This window comes from Molossus molossus, unplaced genomic scaffold (genome assembly GCF_014108415.1).
Source record: "Molossus molossus isolate mMolMol1 unplaced genomic scaffold, mMolMol1.p scaffold_m16_p_8, whole genome shotgun sequence".
Classification (NCBI taxonomy): Eukaryota; Metazoa; Chordata; class Mammalia; order Chiroptera; family Molossidae; genus Molossus; species Molossus molossus.
Genome location: NW_023425402.1, coordinates 48,713,364 through 48,728,033, shown reverse-complemented (window position 1 = coordinate 48,728,033; position 14,670 = coordinate 48,713,364). Strand labels below are relative to the sequence as shown.

Sequence of the window (14,670 nt, the reverse complement as noted above, 5' to 3'; positions counted from 1 at the left end):
AACCCGCACTCTCTGGTCCACCAGCTGATGCTCTAACTGCTGAGCCAAACTGGCCAGGGCAGCAAATGAAACAATTTCTAACTTCTTTTTCTGATTATGCGAATGCAATCAAGTAGTCACTGTGTGAAGCAGTGAAGACGCAGTGAAATGAAAGTGTGTAGAATGGGAAACGGAAGGGAGGTCACTCTGAAAACAAGAAAAAAAGACTTTCTAATTTAACAGAGCATGTATCTTCGTGAGCATTTATGTGAACATGTATGAAACTTCATGCCACAGGCTGTCCCTTGGAAGTTCTTCCTTTAATTTCTGGTTTTTTACATGGCAATAGGGCTGTTTCCACAAGGTCCACTTGCTAAGCAATATTTTCAGAGTTGAAGTTTTGTTTTATTTTATGATATCTAACCACCTACTGCCTGACCAATAAACTGGACAGGTATGACTCAGTTGATCTTTCTTATTATCTTTCCATTGATTTTTTTTTTTCTGATAGAGAGGGAAGGAGGGGCAGAGGGAGAGAGAGAAACATCCATGTGAGAGACACACCCATTGGTTGCCTCTCCCACGATCAGGCCAGGGATTGAACCTTCAATTGAGGTATGTACCGTTGACAGGGAATCAAACTTGGGACACGTCAGTCCACAGGCTGATGCTCTAACGGATAAGCCAACCAGTTAGGGTGACTCGGTTGATCTTTTAATCTCTTTACTCTCCCTCCCCCCTTGTTTTCTTTTTTAAATATTTGTATTGCTTTTTAGAGAGAGAGGAAGGGAGAGAGAGAAACAAATATCTATGTGAGAGTGGAACATAGATCTGCTGCCTCCTGCACACCCCCTACCAGGAATGGAACCCGCAACCCCCGCATGTGCCCTTACTGGGAATCCAACCAGCAACTTTCTGGTGCACTGGAGGACGCTCAACTGAGCCACACTAATCGATTAGCCAGGGCCAGGGCTAATCTATTTACTCTTGAAAAAAATGATCTTTACTTCCTTTATATTGTCAGTAAATTCTGGTGGGTGTATATATTTTCCTGGGGACAACGTCTATAATTCTCAAAGATGTTCCAAAGGGTTGGTGACTCCAGAGAGGCCAAGGCCCATTCTATTAACATAAGCTCTCTTCAGCCACGTGGGACAACTGCGCCGGCTTCCGCGCTAGGCGTAGGGCCGGCGTGTCCAGGGGAGACCCTCCCCGCGTAGTCCTCCCAGGCGCGGCTTCCAGCAGGGGTCGCTGCGCCACCGCCGCGCCCGTGGGCGCTGCCCGCTGGTTCTCACCGGAAGGGGCGGGTTACGGGCAGGGCGGTGCCTGGAGGCCGGAGGTCGGCCGCTGCGGGGAGGGAGGGGGAGGAGCGGCTCTGACGCGCAGGTAACTGCGCCCCTGCGGGCGCGCCCTGCCCCCGGCCCGTGCCCCTCTCTGTTGCTTCACCACGTGCACTGGTGAATTGGGGCTCGGCGAGAGCTTCTGCCCGCCGGTGCTTCTGCCGGATCTCCGCGTGAGTCTCCCGCGTCTTGCCCCAGCCTCGGGACGCCCCGGGGGCTAACGGGGCCGAGGGAACCCGGCGGGCGGGCCGAAACTGGCCGCCCCTGGGCTCGGCACCTACTGCTGTCGCCAACCCAGACCCGGAGCTCGAGGGCGCAAGTGTTCAGTTCCCCTTGACCTTGAGCACCCGGACGGGCACAGCCCGCGGGCGTGGGGAGGGAGCGGGGAGAACCCAGCCCCGGCCCTGCAGTCAGTCCGCCTCGGGGCCCGGGAGGAAGGAGGACTTTTCATTGAGTGGCCCTCCAAGCAGTTAGAACCGGTTCTCCTTCCGGAGCAGTGAGCAGGCTCAGGAACGCGGCCGATACCCGCAGGTCAGCCCCGCGTTGCCTCATACAACTTTCGGTCAGGTCACAGATCTTGTATCTTTTCTGAACATCTCACCTGAAACTGCCGTCGGGCTTCTTGCCCTGATCACCCCTGTGCTTACGTCCATATTGTCGCCAAGGAAGTCTTTTAAAATGCACTCCTGTCTGGTCACTTACCTCCTTAAGACCTTTGGTGGCTCCCATGCCGTCTGGGTTGAGGATATCTAAGATATGCAAGGCCCTTGGAGATCGATCAATCAGTCCATCAGATTGCCCATCAATCAGTCCAGCCCCATGTTTGTTCTCTTTTGGATTTATACGAATGCCAGTTCTCCTGATCTACTTTCATTCCACAGTAATTAAGTACTTACCGTGTGCCGGGCACTATTCTGGGCACTTCGGATTCAGCAGAAGAAATAATATAGGTGAAGATCCCTACCTTGTGGCGTTTATATTCTAGTAGGAGAAACAAGCAAAAAATAAACATAAAAACCACCAGTAAGTTATATAATATGAGAGCAGGTAATAAGTACAATGGGAGAAAAAAAGTGAGTCTTCAAGTATTCACTGGTTTTTGTGTGTTGAGCAGATTGGGGATGGGAGTGAGGGATGGGGCACAGTTCCTGCCCTGTCACTGTCCTTAGAGTCACTTCCATTGGGAGATAATAGTACAAAAGCATACAGCCTTGGTGCAAAGGGAGTTTGGGAAAGGGCACGGTGAGTGTGGGCAGGGGAGGATGGAGGAGGATGGTGGATTTTGTGTGGAGCCTGGAAGACAGGAGGAGGCCATGTGAAAAGGGCAAACATTTTTTCAATAGTAGAATCCTTATTTTCCAATGAAGTGTCAGGAAGCCCAGTGCTCACCAGCACTGCTGTTCTGGTTGAGGGGTTGGGGCTGCTTAGCCCTCCCCTCTGGCTCTCCTCCTCCTCTGACCGGTTCCAAAGCTCGAGGCACAATCTGGATTCTCTGACTCCACCTCTGTGGCCCTGGGTGTCCACTGCTAACTTCTACAAATGGTCATCATCTCCAGCCACAAAAATTAGGTTAATGTGTTTGCTCAATTTTATGTGTATAAATTTTATCTAAATTTCCAGCATTTACCAACACATGCCTGCTGGAGAGGGAAGCGGCAGATCAGAAAGAGAGGGAGTGAGTAGCTAATAAACAGAGGTACAGTAGTGCTTGGCATCCCATTTTGGTTATGTTTGTTGTAATGACATATGAGTGTGATTTTAAGGTTATATTGTGCTTGTAAAATTTCCTAGTGTAGGTAACTATAACTATTTGAGATGCATGCAGAGAGCACCATCATATCCAGGCATTCCTCATAGAGACAACAGTGTGGTACAAAGGCAGGACTTTGGGGAGGGGTATGTGGGAGTCCAGGCACTGATATGTAGACATGACTTCCCTCCCCCAGGATGTCGCCTCTTAGGATTTCTTCTAAGTCAGGGCGACACTTCCACGCCTCTGTTCTTGAAATTCTGCATTCTCTCTACTACTGCAGTCAGTGAAGGTTAGCTTTTGTTAAAAGGAAAATGACAAATGTCATGGTGTAGCAGAAAGAGCAGTGGATTTGGAGTCAGATTGGTGGGAGGTTCAGCATGGTAGTAGCCTTGATTAGGAGCCAGGGAGCCTGGGTTTGAGTCCACTTAATAGCTGTGTGACCCTGTAACTTAGATGGGCTTGTTGGAAGGAATAAATGAGTTAATATGTAGAGCAATGCCTGACCCCATAGTAATCAATGAGTGTTAAGAAGACTTGGCATTGGAATCCTGGCTATATCACTAGCTCTATGACTTAGAGCTACTTGTTAAATTGCTCCAAGTCTCATTTGTACTCTTCGGTAAAATACGGGACCTGCCCTGGACAGTTTGGCTCAGCGGTTCGATTGTCGGCCTGCGGTCCGGAGAGACCCGGGTTCGGTTTCCGCTAAGGGCACGTACTTCGGTTGCAGTTTGTCCCCGGCCTTGGTTGGTCGTGCGGGTGGCAGCCACTCGATGTGTCCCTTCAAGTCGATGTTTCTCTCTCTCTCTCCTTCCTCTCTCTCCCTCCCACTCTATCTGTACAAAAAATGGAAAAATATCCTCGGGTGAGGATAAAAAAAAAAAATACGGGACCTGCACTGAGTTATCCCTGAGAGGCTGCCTTTGTTATCTCTGTAGACTCCAACAGCTCTGGGAATATTGTTAATTGGGGTGGAACATGCAGGCTGGTTCTGAGCTCCAAGGCCTGAATATGGCCTTCAGCATTTTACCTGATGGCAAAAAATAATTTGCTGAAGTCACTTAGACCAGTGTTTTTAAACTTTTTGTTTATTGTGGTCCACAGTAAATATATTACATGATGACCCTGTGTGTGTGTGTGTGTGTGTGTGTAAATGTAACAAAAATTTTATGAAGCAGTATTTACTCATACTATATGTGTTGCACTGTAATATTTTCTATACCCTTCAGTTATAGCTCTTAAAAAGTAAAAATTTTAATAATGGCTCATGACCCACAGTTTGAAAAACACTGACCTAAAGACAGGCAAATGATTTTTGTTGTTGTTTTGGTGTTTTTCTTAAGGTATTGTAGTTTTATTATTATTTTTAGTCCTCACCCAAAGACATGCTTAGAAGAGAGGAAGGGAGAGAGAGAGAAACATCGATGTAAGAGAGAAACATCAGTTGGCTTCTGTATGTGCCCCAACCAGGAATTGAACGCACAACCCAGGTGTGTGCCCTGACCAGGAATTGAATTGGAAACCTTTTGGTGCACAGACAATGCTCAACTAACTGAGCCACTCTTGCTGAGCCAAATCGTTATTATTAATGTTAGTCTTCATCTTCATTACATGAACATCTTATAAACCAGTCTGGTCTAGGCCCAAACCAGGGGGTGATTTCAGCCAGGGCTGTCTTGGCCCATAACTTAGACATCACCTGGATAAATTCTAATGAGTCTAGAACTGAAGCCCAACACAGAATTCCTGAGGTTGAGCTCTGGCCACTTATGGTTAGCCTGCCCATGTTTTGGTTGTGGTTAGGTATGAGAGGTTCTGCTTATGAGTGAATTATTTTTCTTAAAATTTTACATTGTGAAGAATATATGTCAAAAATGTTAACAGTAGTTATCATGGAGTAGATTATTGATAGTTTGACTTTATATTTTTTTCAAAACAAGTTTTTAAAATTATTTATTGATTTTTTTTTTTTGAAAGAGAAATAGTAACCTGTTGTTCCACTCATTTATGCATTCATTCGTTGCTTCTTGTATGTGCCCTGACCGGAAATTGAACCCACAACCTTGGCATATTGGGATGATACTCCAACCAACAGAGCTACCCAGCCAGGGCTCCTATTTTCTAATATGAAACTATATTTCATATATAATCATCGAAATCTTCTTTCTCTTAATTATATTAATACTAAAAATCCTTACTTGGCAAAATAAAGAATAAAAAATATCTTTACTTGGCAAAGTAAAAAGTAGTTCACCATTAGGTAACTTAAAAAAATTGATTGTAGTGACCCTTGGGAACTACTAAAATAAACTATTTTCTTTTTTTTTTTTTTAATTCTCCCCCGATGATATTTTTACATTTATCTTCAGACAGAGTGGGAGAGAGAGGGAGAGAGATTAACATCAGTTGGTTGCCGCCCGCATGACCCCAACGGGGTCTGGGGATGAACTGCAACCGAGGTACATGCCCTTGGCTGGAATCGAACCGGGACTGTGGTCCGTGAGCCGACACTCTAACTGCTGAGCCAAACCAGCCAGGGCTGAAATAAACTATTTTCTTCCTTTACCCCTGCTGATATAAAATTTAAAGTTCTTTCTATGAATGATTATTATCTATTCTGTATTATATTAGATAGACCATATATACAAATAATATCAGTATTTCTCTTTAAGGTGCTTCAGGTGGTTTCTATTCAGTATTTTAGAGTACTCTAGAGATTTCATAGCATTTAAAAATTAGTTCAAGTTATAGTTGTGTTTAAAAATAGCCCTTAAATTGAGCCTGCTTTATTTCTCAATCAAGACTCACACTGGGGTCCCAAGAGCACTAAAATAGAGTTGAGCTTCTGTAGTCTGCCTCATTCATGCCAACAAAAATAAGGCCCAAAATGTTAACAAATATAATTTAGAAGTAGCTAGCTATGTGCTATTGAGTGGCTCACAGGTAATTGCTGTTGTCAGCTTTGTGATGAATGGAGAGTAAGAAGGAAAAATCATGTGAATCATTATCAAATCAGTCTGAAAGTATAGCCTTGGCACAAAGGAAAGTCATTTGCAGGCTTGAAGTATGAGGATATCGACCATATGGCAACCCTTCTTGCATTACTATTCATGGTGTTAAAACCATCTTGATGGACTTGGGAAAAGTCTGCCACCATCATAATAGTTTCTGCTGCTTTTGAGACAATGTAGGAATTGATTGCTCTCTGGCATGTCAGCACCTCAGTGCCTCAGGAAACAATTACCTGATTGTGGGTCTCCAAGCCTCCAAGCCTCTTTCTCCTCTGCTAGCTGATGCCTCTGCTAAACAGTGGGAAGATGTAAAAAGTAATGGAGGTAAAATGTGTATCTGTCCAGTTGGTTCATTCCTAGCTCGGATTTGCTGGGGTTGGAGGTTGAAATAAAGTTTACAGATTCACTCCGGGTTTTACGAAGTTATGATCTGATGTCCTTCCTTGGCAAAGTCAATATTATAAGGATGTAATATATGTGAGTAAATAGTCTTTCTCTCTATGAGATTTTTCTTTTTAAAAAACAAATCATCGCCCTGGCCAGTTTGGCTCAGTGGTTGAGAGTCGGCCTGTGGACCAGAGAGTCCCAGGTTCGGTTTCCGCTAGGGGCACATACTACAAAAAAAAAAAATAATAATCGAGAACTATTGTTAATATTTTTCAGTAGCAATGAGTACTAAGCTAATTTGGGGGTTGGAAAGAGTAGAACCAGTGTTTTTACACATACAAATATCTAGTATGACCCTCATGACCATCCTATGAAGTAAGCATGTTAATTATTGCTTGGAGACTCACCATCATACAGTGCATGGCCCTCCATGCACACAAATCAATGTGGCCTTTTGTAAGGGAGTTTAAGGACAGTACTGGATATAAAATGTCCATGGTGCGTATGGTTTATGTTGTAAGAATTCCATTTCTTACATTTATGCATTTGTGAAATAAAACTGAATTATTGTCTGTTGCAGGTTATATGCACCATGGCAATGACTAGTGTCAGATTGCCCACCAGTATTTTAAGAAAACCAGATACCTGGATTGGTCTCTGGGGAGTGCTGCGAGGGACACCTTCACACAAACTCTGTGCTTCCTGGAATCGATACTTATATTTTTCTAGTACCAAATTAAATGCATCAAATTATAAAATACTTTTCTATAACATTTTCTCACTGAGACTCCCAGGACTTTTAATATCTCCAGAATATATTTTTCCATTTTCCATAAGACTCAAAAGTAATATAAGCTCAAAAAAATCTGCTAAAAAGACTCTGCAGAAAATTGAAGATGAAGAGGACTCTGATGAAGAGAGAGACTCTAATGAGGTGAGTGAGCAGGAAGAGCTCGAGGATGACCCCAGCGTGGCCAAAGACTACAAAGACCTGGAGAAGGTGGTGCAGTCTTTTCGGTACGATGTTATCCTGAAGACAGGCCTAGATGTCGGCAGAAAGTAAGTATGATGTGAATTTTATTACAAAATCACTTGTTGGTTATTTTAATGTAGCATTACCAGTCACTCAGCCCATATTGTAGTGAAGAGTATCCATAGATATGAAAAGACCTTATAGGAAACCTGTTTCAATTATTTCATTCTATTGATGAGAAAATTGATTCCCAAAGAAGTGAAGTGACTGCCTGCAAATCCTATGTGCCCTATTTCCTTGTTCCTGAAACTCCCATAAGACGAACCATTGATTTAGTAACATCTTTGAGGAGAAAAGGAATCACCGTGTTAGATGTATATAACAAGCATAAATGCATCTGGGTTTCACAGATGGTACAGTGTGAAAAAATACCTCTTGGAATCAACAGAAGCAAGATAACATGGTGGTGAAGAATGTAGTCTCTGCAGCCAGACCGCTGATGTTTCAGTCCTGGCTGTGTGACCTTGAGTGGAAATTTACTGTGCTTCAGTTTCCTTATCTGTAAAATGGGGATAATAGAACCTGCTCTAGAAGGTAGTTGGTGGGATTAAGTGAGTATTTCTCTATGTATTTAAAGCACTTATAGCAGTGATTGGCATACAGTAGGTACTCAATATATGTTATCTATGATGATGAAAATACTGTGTTCACATATAGTGCACAGATATTAAGTGTAACTTTCAAGATTTCTTTAATCTCATTCTCTTCTAGACTATAATTATATAAGAGTAGTGACCCTCATTGTTCATTCATTCTTGTAGCAGTCATTGTGTGCATACTGCATACAAGGTAAGAATTGTGGAATGAATGATAAATTCAGAAGGATTTTCTTGTATAACTTGCATTTTTCTGACCTAACTTAATGGCATAGTTTAATTTTTTTTTAATCCTCACCTAAGGATATATTTTTATTGATTTTTTTTAAGAGAGAGAGGAAGGGAGAAGGAGAGAGAGAAACATATCAGTTGCCTCCTGTACGTGCCCTGACCGGAAATCGAACCCGCAACCAGTCAGTTGGAACAATGCTTCAACTGACTGAGCCACACTGGCCTGGGCCATTGTTTGATTTTTCAATCTGTGAAGCTTAGGGACTAATAACGGTGACTCTGAGCCCACAGGCAACCTGACTGGGATTTGTTGAATATTCTTTAAAATCTGGCAAACTCTTAAGGAGTCCTCTCCTTCTCCCAGAGTAGTAGCTGTTGCTATTATTAAGTAGAAGCCCAGATGTCAATCACCTGGAATCAGCATAGGAAGAAAGGGCACTGATTTTTGTCTGCATCTTCCCCTGGTCTAGTTGCCCCATTGATTAAATTCAGAGAGAGCAGCAGCTGCTGGATTGGCGTTTTCCCAACCTCAGTGCAGACTAGTAGAGGATTCCTGAATGGCCCCACTTTACATGTGGTGCCTGGGTTTTCTCTCAGGGCACAGAGCAGGTATGTGAGGGGAGGGAGTGCTCGCTGACTTGTGGTGAATCTCGGGAGCTACCACGTTGAAGGTGGTTGCTGCACAGGGAGTCAGGTGGAGAACCCAGGCCCTGCCCTAAAGGGGGCAGGTGCACGTGCTGGGCTTTCCGAGAGGGCAGATCTTTGCAGCAGGTCAGCGTCTATTCGGGGGTACCCTTTCGTCTCCCTGTTTCAGATACATATACGAGCTGCTGACTTTCACTTGCCCAGCACCGACACTAGATTTTGTGGGGATATAGGTCACTGTCAGAATAAGCATTAGTGGCAGGTGTGTTTCTCAAGCTTGTATGATGGTTTTGAATATATTTCTATTTTAAAGCACTTTGACTTTTTTTTTTTTAAGCAAAGTGGAAGATGCATTCTACAAAGGTGAACTCAGGCTGAACGGGGAAAAATTATGGAAGAAAAGCAGAACGGTGAGATACTAAGACAGCCAGATATTTTTATCTGTTGCTTTGCCAGCACTCAATTAATGTGCCCCTAATTTACCCTCGGGCTCCTTACTTGGGGCATCCTTGTGTCTGTCTTACCATTTCTAAGGTCTCCCTAGGGCCTGGTCACGCTAGTGAGAATCACCAGCTGGCTTCAGTCACCCAGATCACTTGCTGTTTTGCAGCCATAATGACTTTGAGGTGAAGCTTCCCCATATTTCTTTAAATGTAAGATGACAATCAGAACTGGCAAAAATGTATTTTTTAAACTTCTTAGTCATTAAATCATAAATATCAGGCTAAAAAGAAACATTTGATCCATGGAGAGGTTTTCTTTGGCCTGCTGTTGTTACCTGAGCAGATGTGTAATTCTGTGCAGCCTGGCAGTACGCCCCTCCCCCAGCACTGCTGGGTACATTGCTCCGTGTGCAGGGCGGTACCAAACAGGAGGGTCCGTGTTTTCTGATCAGTACCACAGCTCCAGATCAATACTACTGTTAAGTGGAAGAAGTCACTTAGAAGTGTTATAAAAAAGTGTATTTCTAGTATCCAGTGTTATAATAAATCATAACTGTTAAATATATGTATTTTTGTAAAAATAAATTACATAAATATATACAACTAGAATTAAATTATTAATATTACTAATATTTTTAGGGGCATTACAGGTTATATTTTCTTAATTTTTTACAAGTATGTATCACTTTCATAATTGGAAAAAGCAATAGTGAAGGTAAAAGTTAACAAAACAAAAAAATGTATGACAAAGACCCTTAAAAAGTTTGGAAAACACAAATCTATGAGGCATTGGCAGACATACTGTAACTCTCAGTGTCCAGGGAACAAGACACACTTTTGGAGGTTATTTTTATTTTAGCTTCTCTCATATTTCAAAACACCCCAGAGGCTGGAGGACCTGAGCTGTGTCCTGTTGCTCTGGGACATGGGAGGGTGGGAGCCGATGGCCCTGGACCTGGGTGAGCGCGGAGGCTTTCTTCAGTCTTTTCTCCCAGGATCAGTGGGGACGGGAGGGGGACTCCTCAGTAATTGCGTCAGCCGCCAAGTCACAAGGCCTGTGATCCCTCTGATGGCACCTGACCCAGCGGGTCCTGACTGTGGCTGTGTGCCGTCCTGGGGAGCCGCAGGCAGTCAGGCACTCCAGCTGCGCTTCTGGAGCTCAGGCTCTTCTGAACGCCTGTGCTTTGGGGCGCTAGCCCAGCCCCTTCTCCACAGCCACGGTGCTCCAAAGGCAAGACCTGGTCTTGGTGCAGTGTGCGGGGTCTCATTTACAAACACCATGAGTCTGTTTTTCTCCCTCTGCTATGAGATACTGTTAACTACAGCCTAATTGCTCCTTCATTCTGCCTTGGGTGTTCTGTTGTCTTGGCTGCCTTCCAGATTTCTCCTGAGGGTCAGCAGAGGAAGGGGCCAGTATTAACACTCTGCTGCCTTGTTACTAGGAGACCTGGTAGCCATAGTAACTGTAGCTAAGGAGAGATTTGAAATGTAGGTATTTGGAACTGCCCCTAATCCCAGCTAGTTTTGCTTTGTGTCTGCTGTGCGTCTCCCACATTATGAAGGACAGGGCCTTGCAGGGAATAAAGAACACCTCCCCTTCCATGGCCTGCGCCGGGGGGCCTGAGCCTGGTGCTGCAGCTGTAACCCTCGCTGCCTGCAGCTGAGCAAAGCTGTTCTGTGAGCTGCAAAGCAGTTGGGCCCAGAGTGCTGTGGGTGCTGAGTAACTGTTGACTCAGACAGAGTATGTGGAGCCCAGGTGTGGGGATTCAAACCTTCCTAAACTCTGCTCTCCCTGGGATAGGCTGGGTAAAGGACAAAGATTCCTTCCCACCTTTCTCTTAAAGGGCAGGCGCCACTCACAGTATGTCTAAGAAAGGACACACAAGAAGGGTTGCCTTTTCTCTATATCCTTTTGTACCTTTTTGTTTTGTTTTGTTATTAGTCCTCACCCAAAGATATTTTTCCATAGATTTTTAGATAGAGTGGAAGGGAAGGAGAGAGAGAAACATTGATGTGAGAGAGAGACATTGGTTGGTTGCCTACCACAACTGGGGCTGGGGATTGAACCTGCAACCCAGGTATGTGCCCTTGACTGAGAATCGAATCTGTGACCCTTTGATCTGTGGGCTCTAACCACTGGGAAAAACTGGCCAGGGCTCCTTTTATACCTTTTAAGTTTCATATCATGTTGCATATATTACTTAATAAAAGATGAGCTCTCGTGAAACAGAGTTATGCCAAAAAAGGTAAAGCACAGTCCCAAACCTAGCGTTTTTGGACATTAATTCTAAGTGTCCACACAGTTGGAGCTGTGTCATAATTTTTTTTTTAATTGAACCCAGCAGAACTACAGGAGGATTCCTCCCCTAAGCCCCACTCCCAAGTGATTTCTAGGTCAGTCCATCCACCAAAGCTAGGGGAGAAAGTTAGTGGTTCAGAACAGGTGTGCGCTTTCATCGGGCTGCTCTGGGCTGCCTGGCCGGACCAGCGGAGCATTGTGACGGGCAGGTGTGCAGTCCCCGGTTGCAGCCTGAGTGTTGAGCCGACAAAGGCCATGCGTGGGTAGGAGAACAGATGTTCTGAAGGCATGAAATTATGACTGCCTCAGAAAGCATTCATTGGAAAATCAGATAAAAGTCAGCATTAGGCGCCAAAGTTCTTAAACAGAAGCCTTCCAGTAGGCTTTTAAGTGGCCCACACATGGGGTCCCCCTTCCTCTTGGAAGAGTGGTGAGCAGTCTGTGATGGCCCCTGGTCATCCCTGGCTTGTGTTCTAGTAGAAGAAGCACATGGCAGGCGGGTCAGTTTAGCCCCTTCCTGAGTTGCTGGGCAGATGACCTGGGATCTGAAATCACCAAGACCAGGTATCTATCCTGGGCGGCCAGCACCCGGCAACAAAGATATAGCGCCCCAGGGCATGCCCTGCACCAGCTCAACGCAACGCTCCCATCAGGACGAGAATGGGTTTGACCTCAGCCCTTGAACCCTCCAAATCAGCATCCAACTCGACCTTCTTTTCTGTGGCATTCCATCTGTGTGAGTTGAGGAGTCCTGTCTCTCTTTTTTAAAAAAAATATAATTGGTATATAATATTATATTAGTTTTAAGTGTACAATGTAGTGATTCAACATTTTTATACCGTATAATGTGATCACTCCACTAATTCTAGTAATTATCTGTCACCATGCAAACTTATCACAGTATTACTGACTATATTCCCTTCACTTTTTTTTTTTTAATCCTCACCTGAGGACATGCTTAGAGAGACAAAGGGGGAAAGAGAGAGAAACATTGATCAGTTGCCTCCTTTACACACCCCAACTAGGGATCAAACCTGCAACCCAGGTATGTGCCCTGACCAGGAATTGAACCACCAACCTTTGTGTTGTACAGGACAATGGTCCAACCAACTGAGCCACCTGGACTGGCCTTGTTTCTCTTTTTTGATGATGTGGCATCACTGAGGCCGATCAGGGCTAGAAGAACAGTTTCGTCCATTTCTTTTTTTTAATTTATTTTTTATCCTTACCTGAAGACATTTTTGCATTTATCTTCAGATAGAGCTGGAGGGAGAGAGGGAGGAAGAGAGAGAGAGAGAAACATCAATGTGAGACACATCAACTGGTTGCCACCCACACAACCCCAGTCGGGGCCGGGAACAAGCTGCAACCAAGGTACGTGCCCTTAACGGGAACCGAACCCGGGTCTCTGTGGTCCGCAGGCCGACGCTCTAACCACTGAGCAAAACTGTCCAGGGCAGTTTCTTCCATTTCTTTAAGAGCTACAGCTGACCACCATTCCACAGTGACTTCCAGCCAACTGCCTAGTGCTCAGTTGTGGCTTATCTGGATTGAAATCAGTGAAAAGTGTTGCACTGGACATTGTCTTCTCAGGGCATATAATAAGTAATTGCTGTGCACATAATCTCTAAGATTGTGTCCCACTTTTTGTCTTTGTCATTGTTATCAAAATAAATGCCTCTAGCCCTGGCTGGTTTGGCTCAGTGGTTTGAGTGTTGGCCTGTGGACTGGAGGGTTGCATGTTTGATCCCTGGCCTTGGAGGGGGTCATGCAGGAGGCAGCCAATCGATGTGTCTCTCACATTGATGTTTCTCTCTCTCTCCCTCTTTCCCTTACACTCTATCTAAAAAGCAATGGAAAAATATCCTCAAGTGAGGATTAAAAATAATAATAATAATAAAAATATAAATGCCTCCAGCCTTGGCTGGTGTGGCTCGGTTGTTTAGAGTGTCATCCTGTGCACCGAAGGGTCATTGATTCACTTCGCAGTCAGGGCCCTTGCCCAGGTTGCAGGTTCAATTCCTGGTCAGGGCATGTATGGGAGGCAACCGATCTATGTTTCTCTCTCATATCAATGTTTCTCTCTTTCTCTCTCTCCCTTCCCTCTCTTGAGTCAATGAAAAACATATCCTCTGGTGAGAATTAAATAATAATATAAATAAATAAATGCATCCATTCAAGTGTTTCCTTAAATCATCCAAAGAGGTATTTGAGCCACACCACACAAGGACAGTCCACAAGCTGCCAGTAGTCAGGCTCTGAGGGAAGGGCGCTGACCGGCACAGAGCCGCACGTGTTTGAGGCACTCAGAGAGTGGCCGTAGGCACAGTGGCTTTGCAGGGCCATCAGGGCCGTTCCTCACCTGCCCTTGGACGGTCACCTGGGAGAACTCAGCGCAGAGACGTCTGTATTGGCCTGCGTTTCCCAAGATGTAATCAAGGCTCAGTTTTTGTTTTGTTTTTTAATTTTCAGGTGAAAGTGGGAGATACTTTGGATCTTCTCATTGGAGAAGATAAAGAAACAGAAACAGAGATAGTGATGCGGATTCTTCTGAAAAAAGTGTTTGAAGAGAAGACTGAAAGTGAAAAATACAGAGTGGTCTTACGACGGTGGAAAAAATTGAAATTGCCTAAAAAGAGTACGATTAAATAAATGGATTGCTTTTTAGCGATAAAGCTGTTTTCTAGTGGTGGGGAAGGAGGCAGCTCAAAAAGCAGACGTTTTTATTGAAATAAAGTTCTATCATTTGTGGAATTTGCTGAGCCGTTTTGTGGAATCAGGATCATATCTTGGAGACACTACCTGTGGCCTGGATTTCCCTCCTGGGCTTCATTTGTGCTTAATTTGACATCATGAGCATGAGTGAGATGTGTGGAATGAACTCTGCCCAGAGGGCTTTAGTGACTGGCCTGCTGTCTCCCATGTTAACCACCTCGGAGGCAGTGTCAATAAA

General features: G+C 44.5%; 1 protein-coding gene across 2 annotated transcripts; it reads left to right on the top strand.

The window, feature by feature from the left end:
- Positions 1 to 1,331: 1,331 nt before the first annotated feature.
- MTRES1 (mitochondrial transcription rescue factor 1) lies at positions 1,332 to 14,468 on the top strand. Of its 2 annotated transcripts, XM_036249430.1 has the most exons (5): positions 1,332 to 1,492; positions 2,940 to 3,015; positions 7,051 to 7,529; positions 9,313 to 9,385; positions 14,190 to 14,468. In XM_036249430.1, exons 3-5 carry the CDS (start codon positions 7,063 to 7,065, stop codon positions 14,367 to 14,369), a joined length of 720 nt encoding a protein of 239 aa, XP_036105323.1. In that variant the 5' UTR covers positions 1,332 to 1,492; positions 2,940 to 3,015; positions 7,051 to 7,062; the 3' UTR covers positions 14,370 to 14,468. The 2 variants fall into 2 exon arrangements, with proteins under 2 accessions (XP_036105323.1, XP_036105322.1); XM_036249429.1 differs by lacking the exon at positions 2,940 to 3,015.
- Positions 14,469 to 14,670: the final 202 nt, after the last annotated feature.

What these genes read in the sequence shown, in the direction of transcription:
- MTRES1 (XM_036249429.1), top strand. Translation starts at nt 7,063, where the DNA reads ATGGCAATGACTAGTGTCAGATTGCCCACCAGTATTTTAAGAAAACCA. An exon ending in GGCCTAGATGTCGGCAGAAA is followed by an intron (nt 7,530 to 9,312) that starts GTAAGTATGATG and finishes TTTTTTTTTAAG; the next exon opens with CAAAGTGGAAGATGCATTCT. An exon ending in TATGGAAGAAAAGCAGAACG is followed by an intron (nt 9,386 to 14,189) that starts GTGAGATACTAA and finishes TTTAATTTTCAG; the next exon opens with GTGAAAGTGGGAGATACTTT.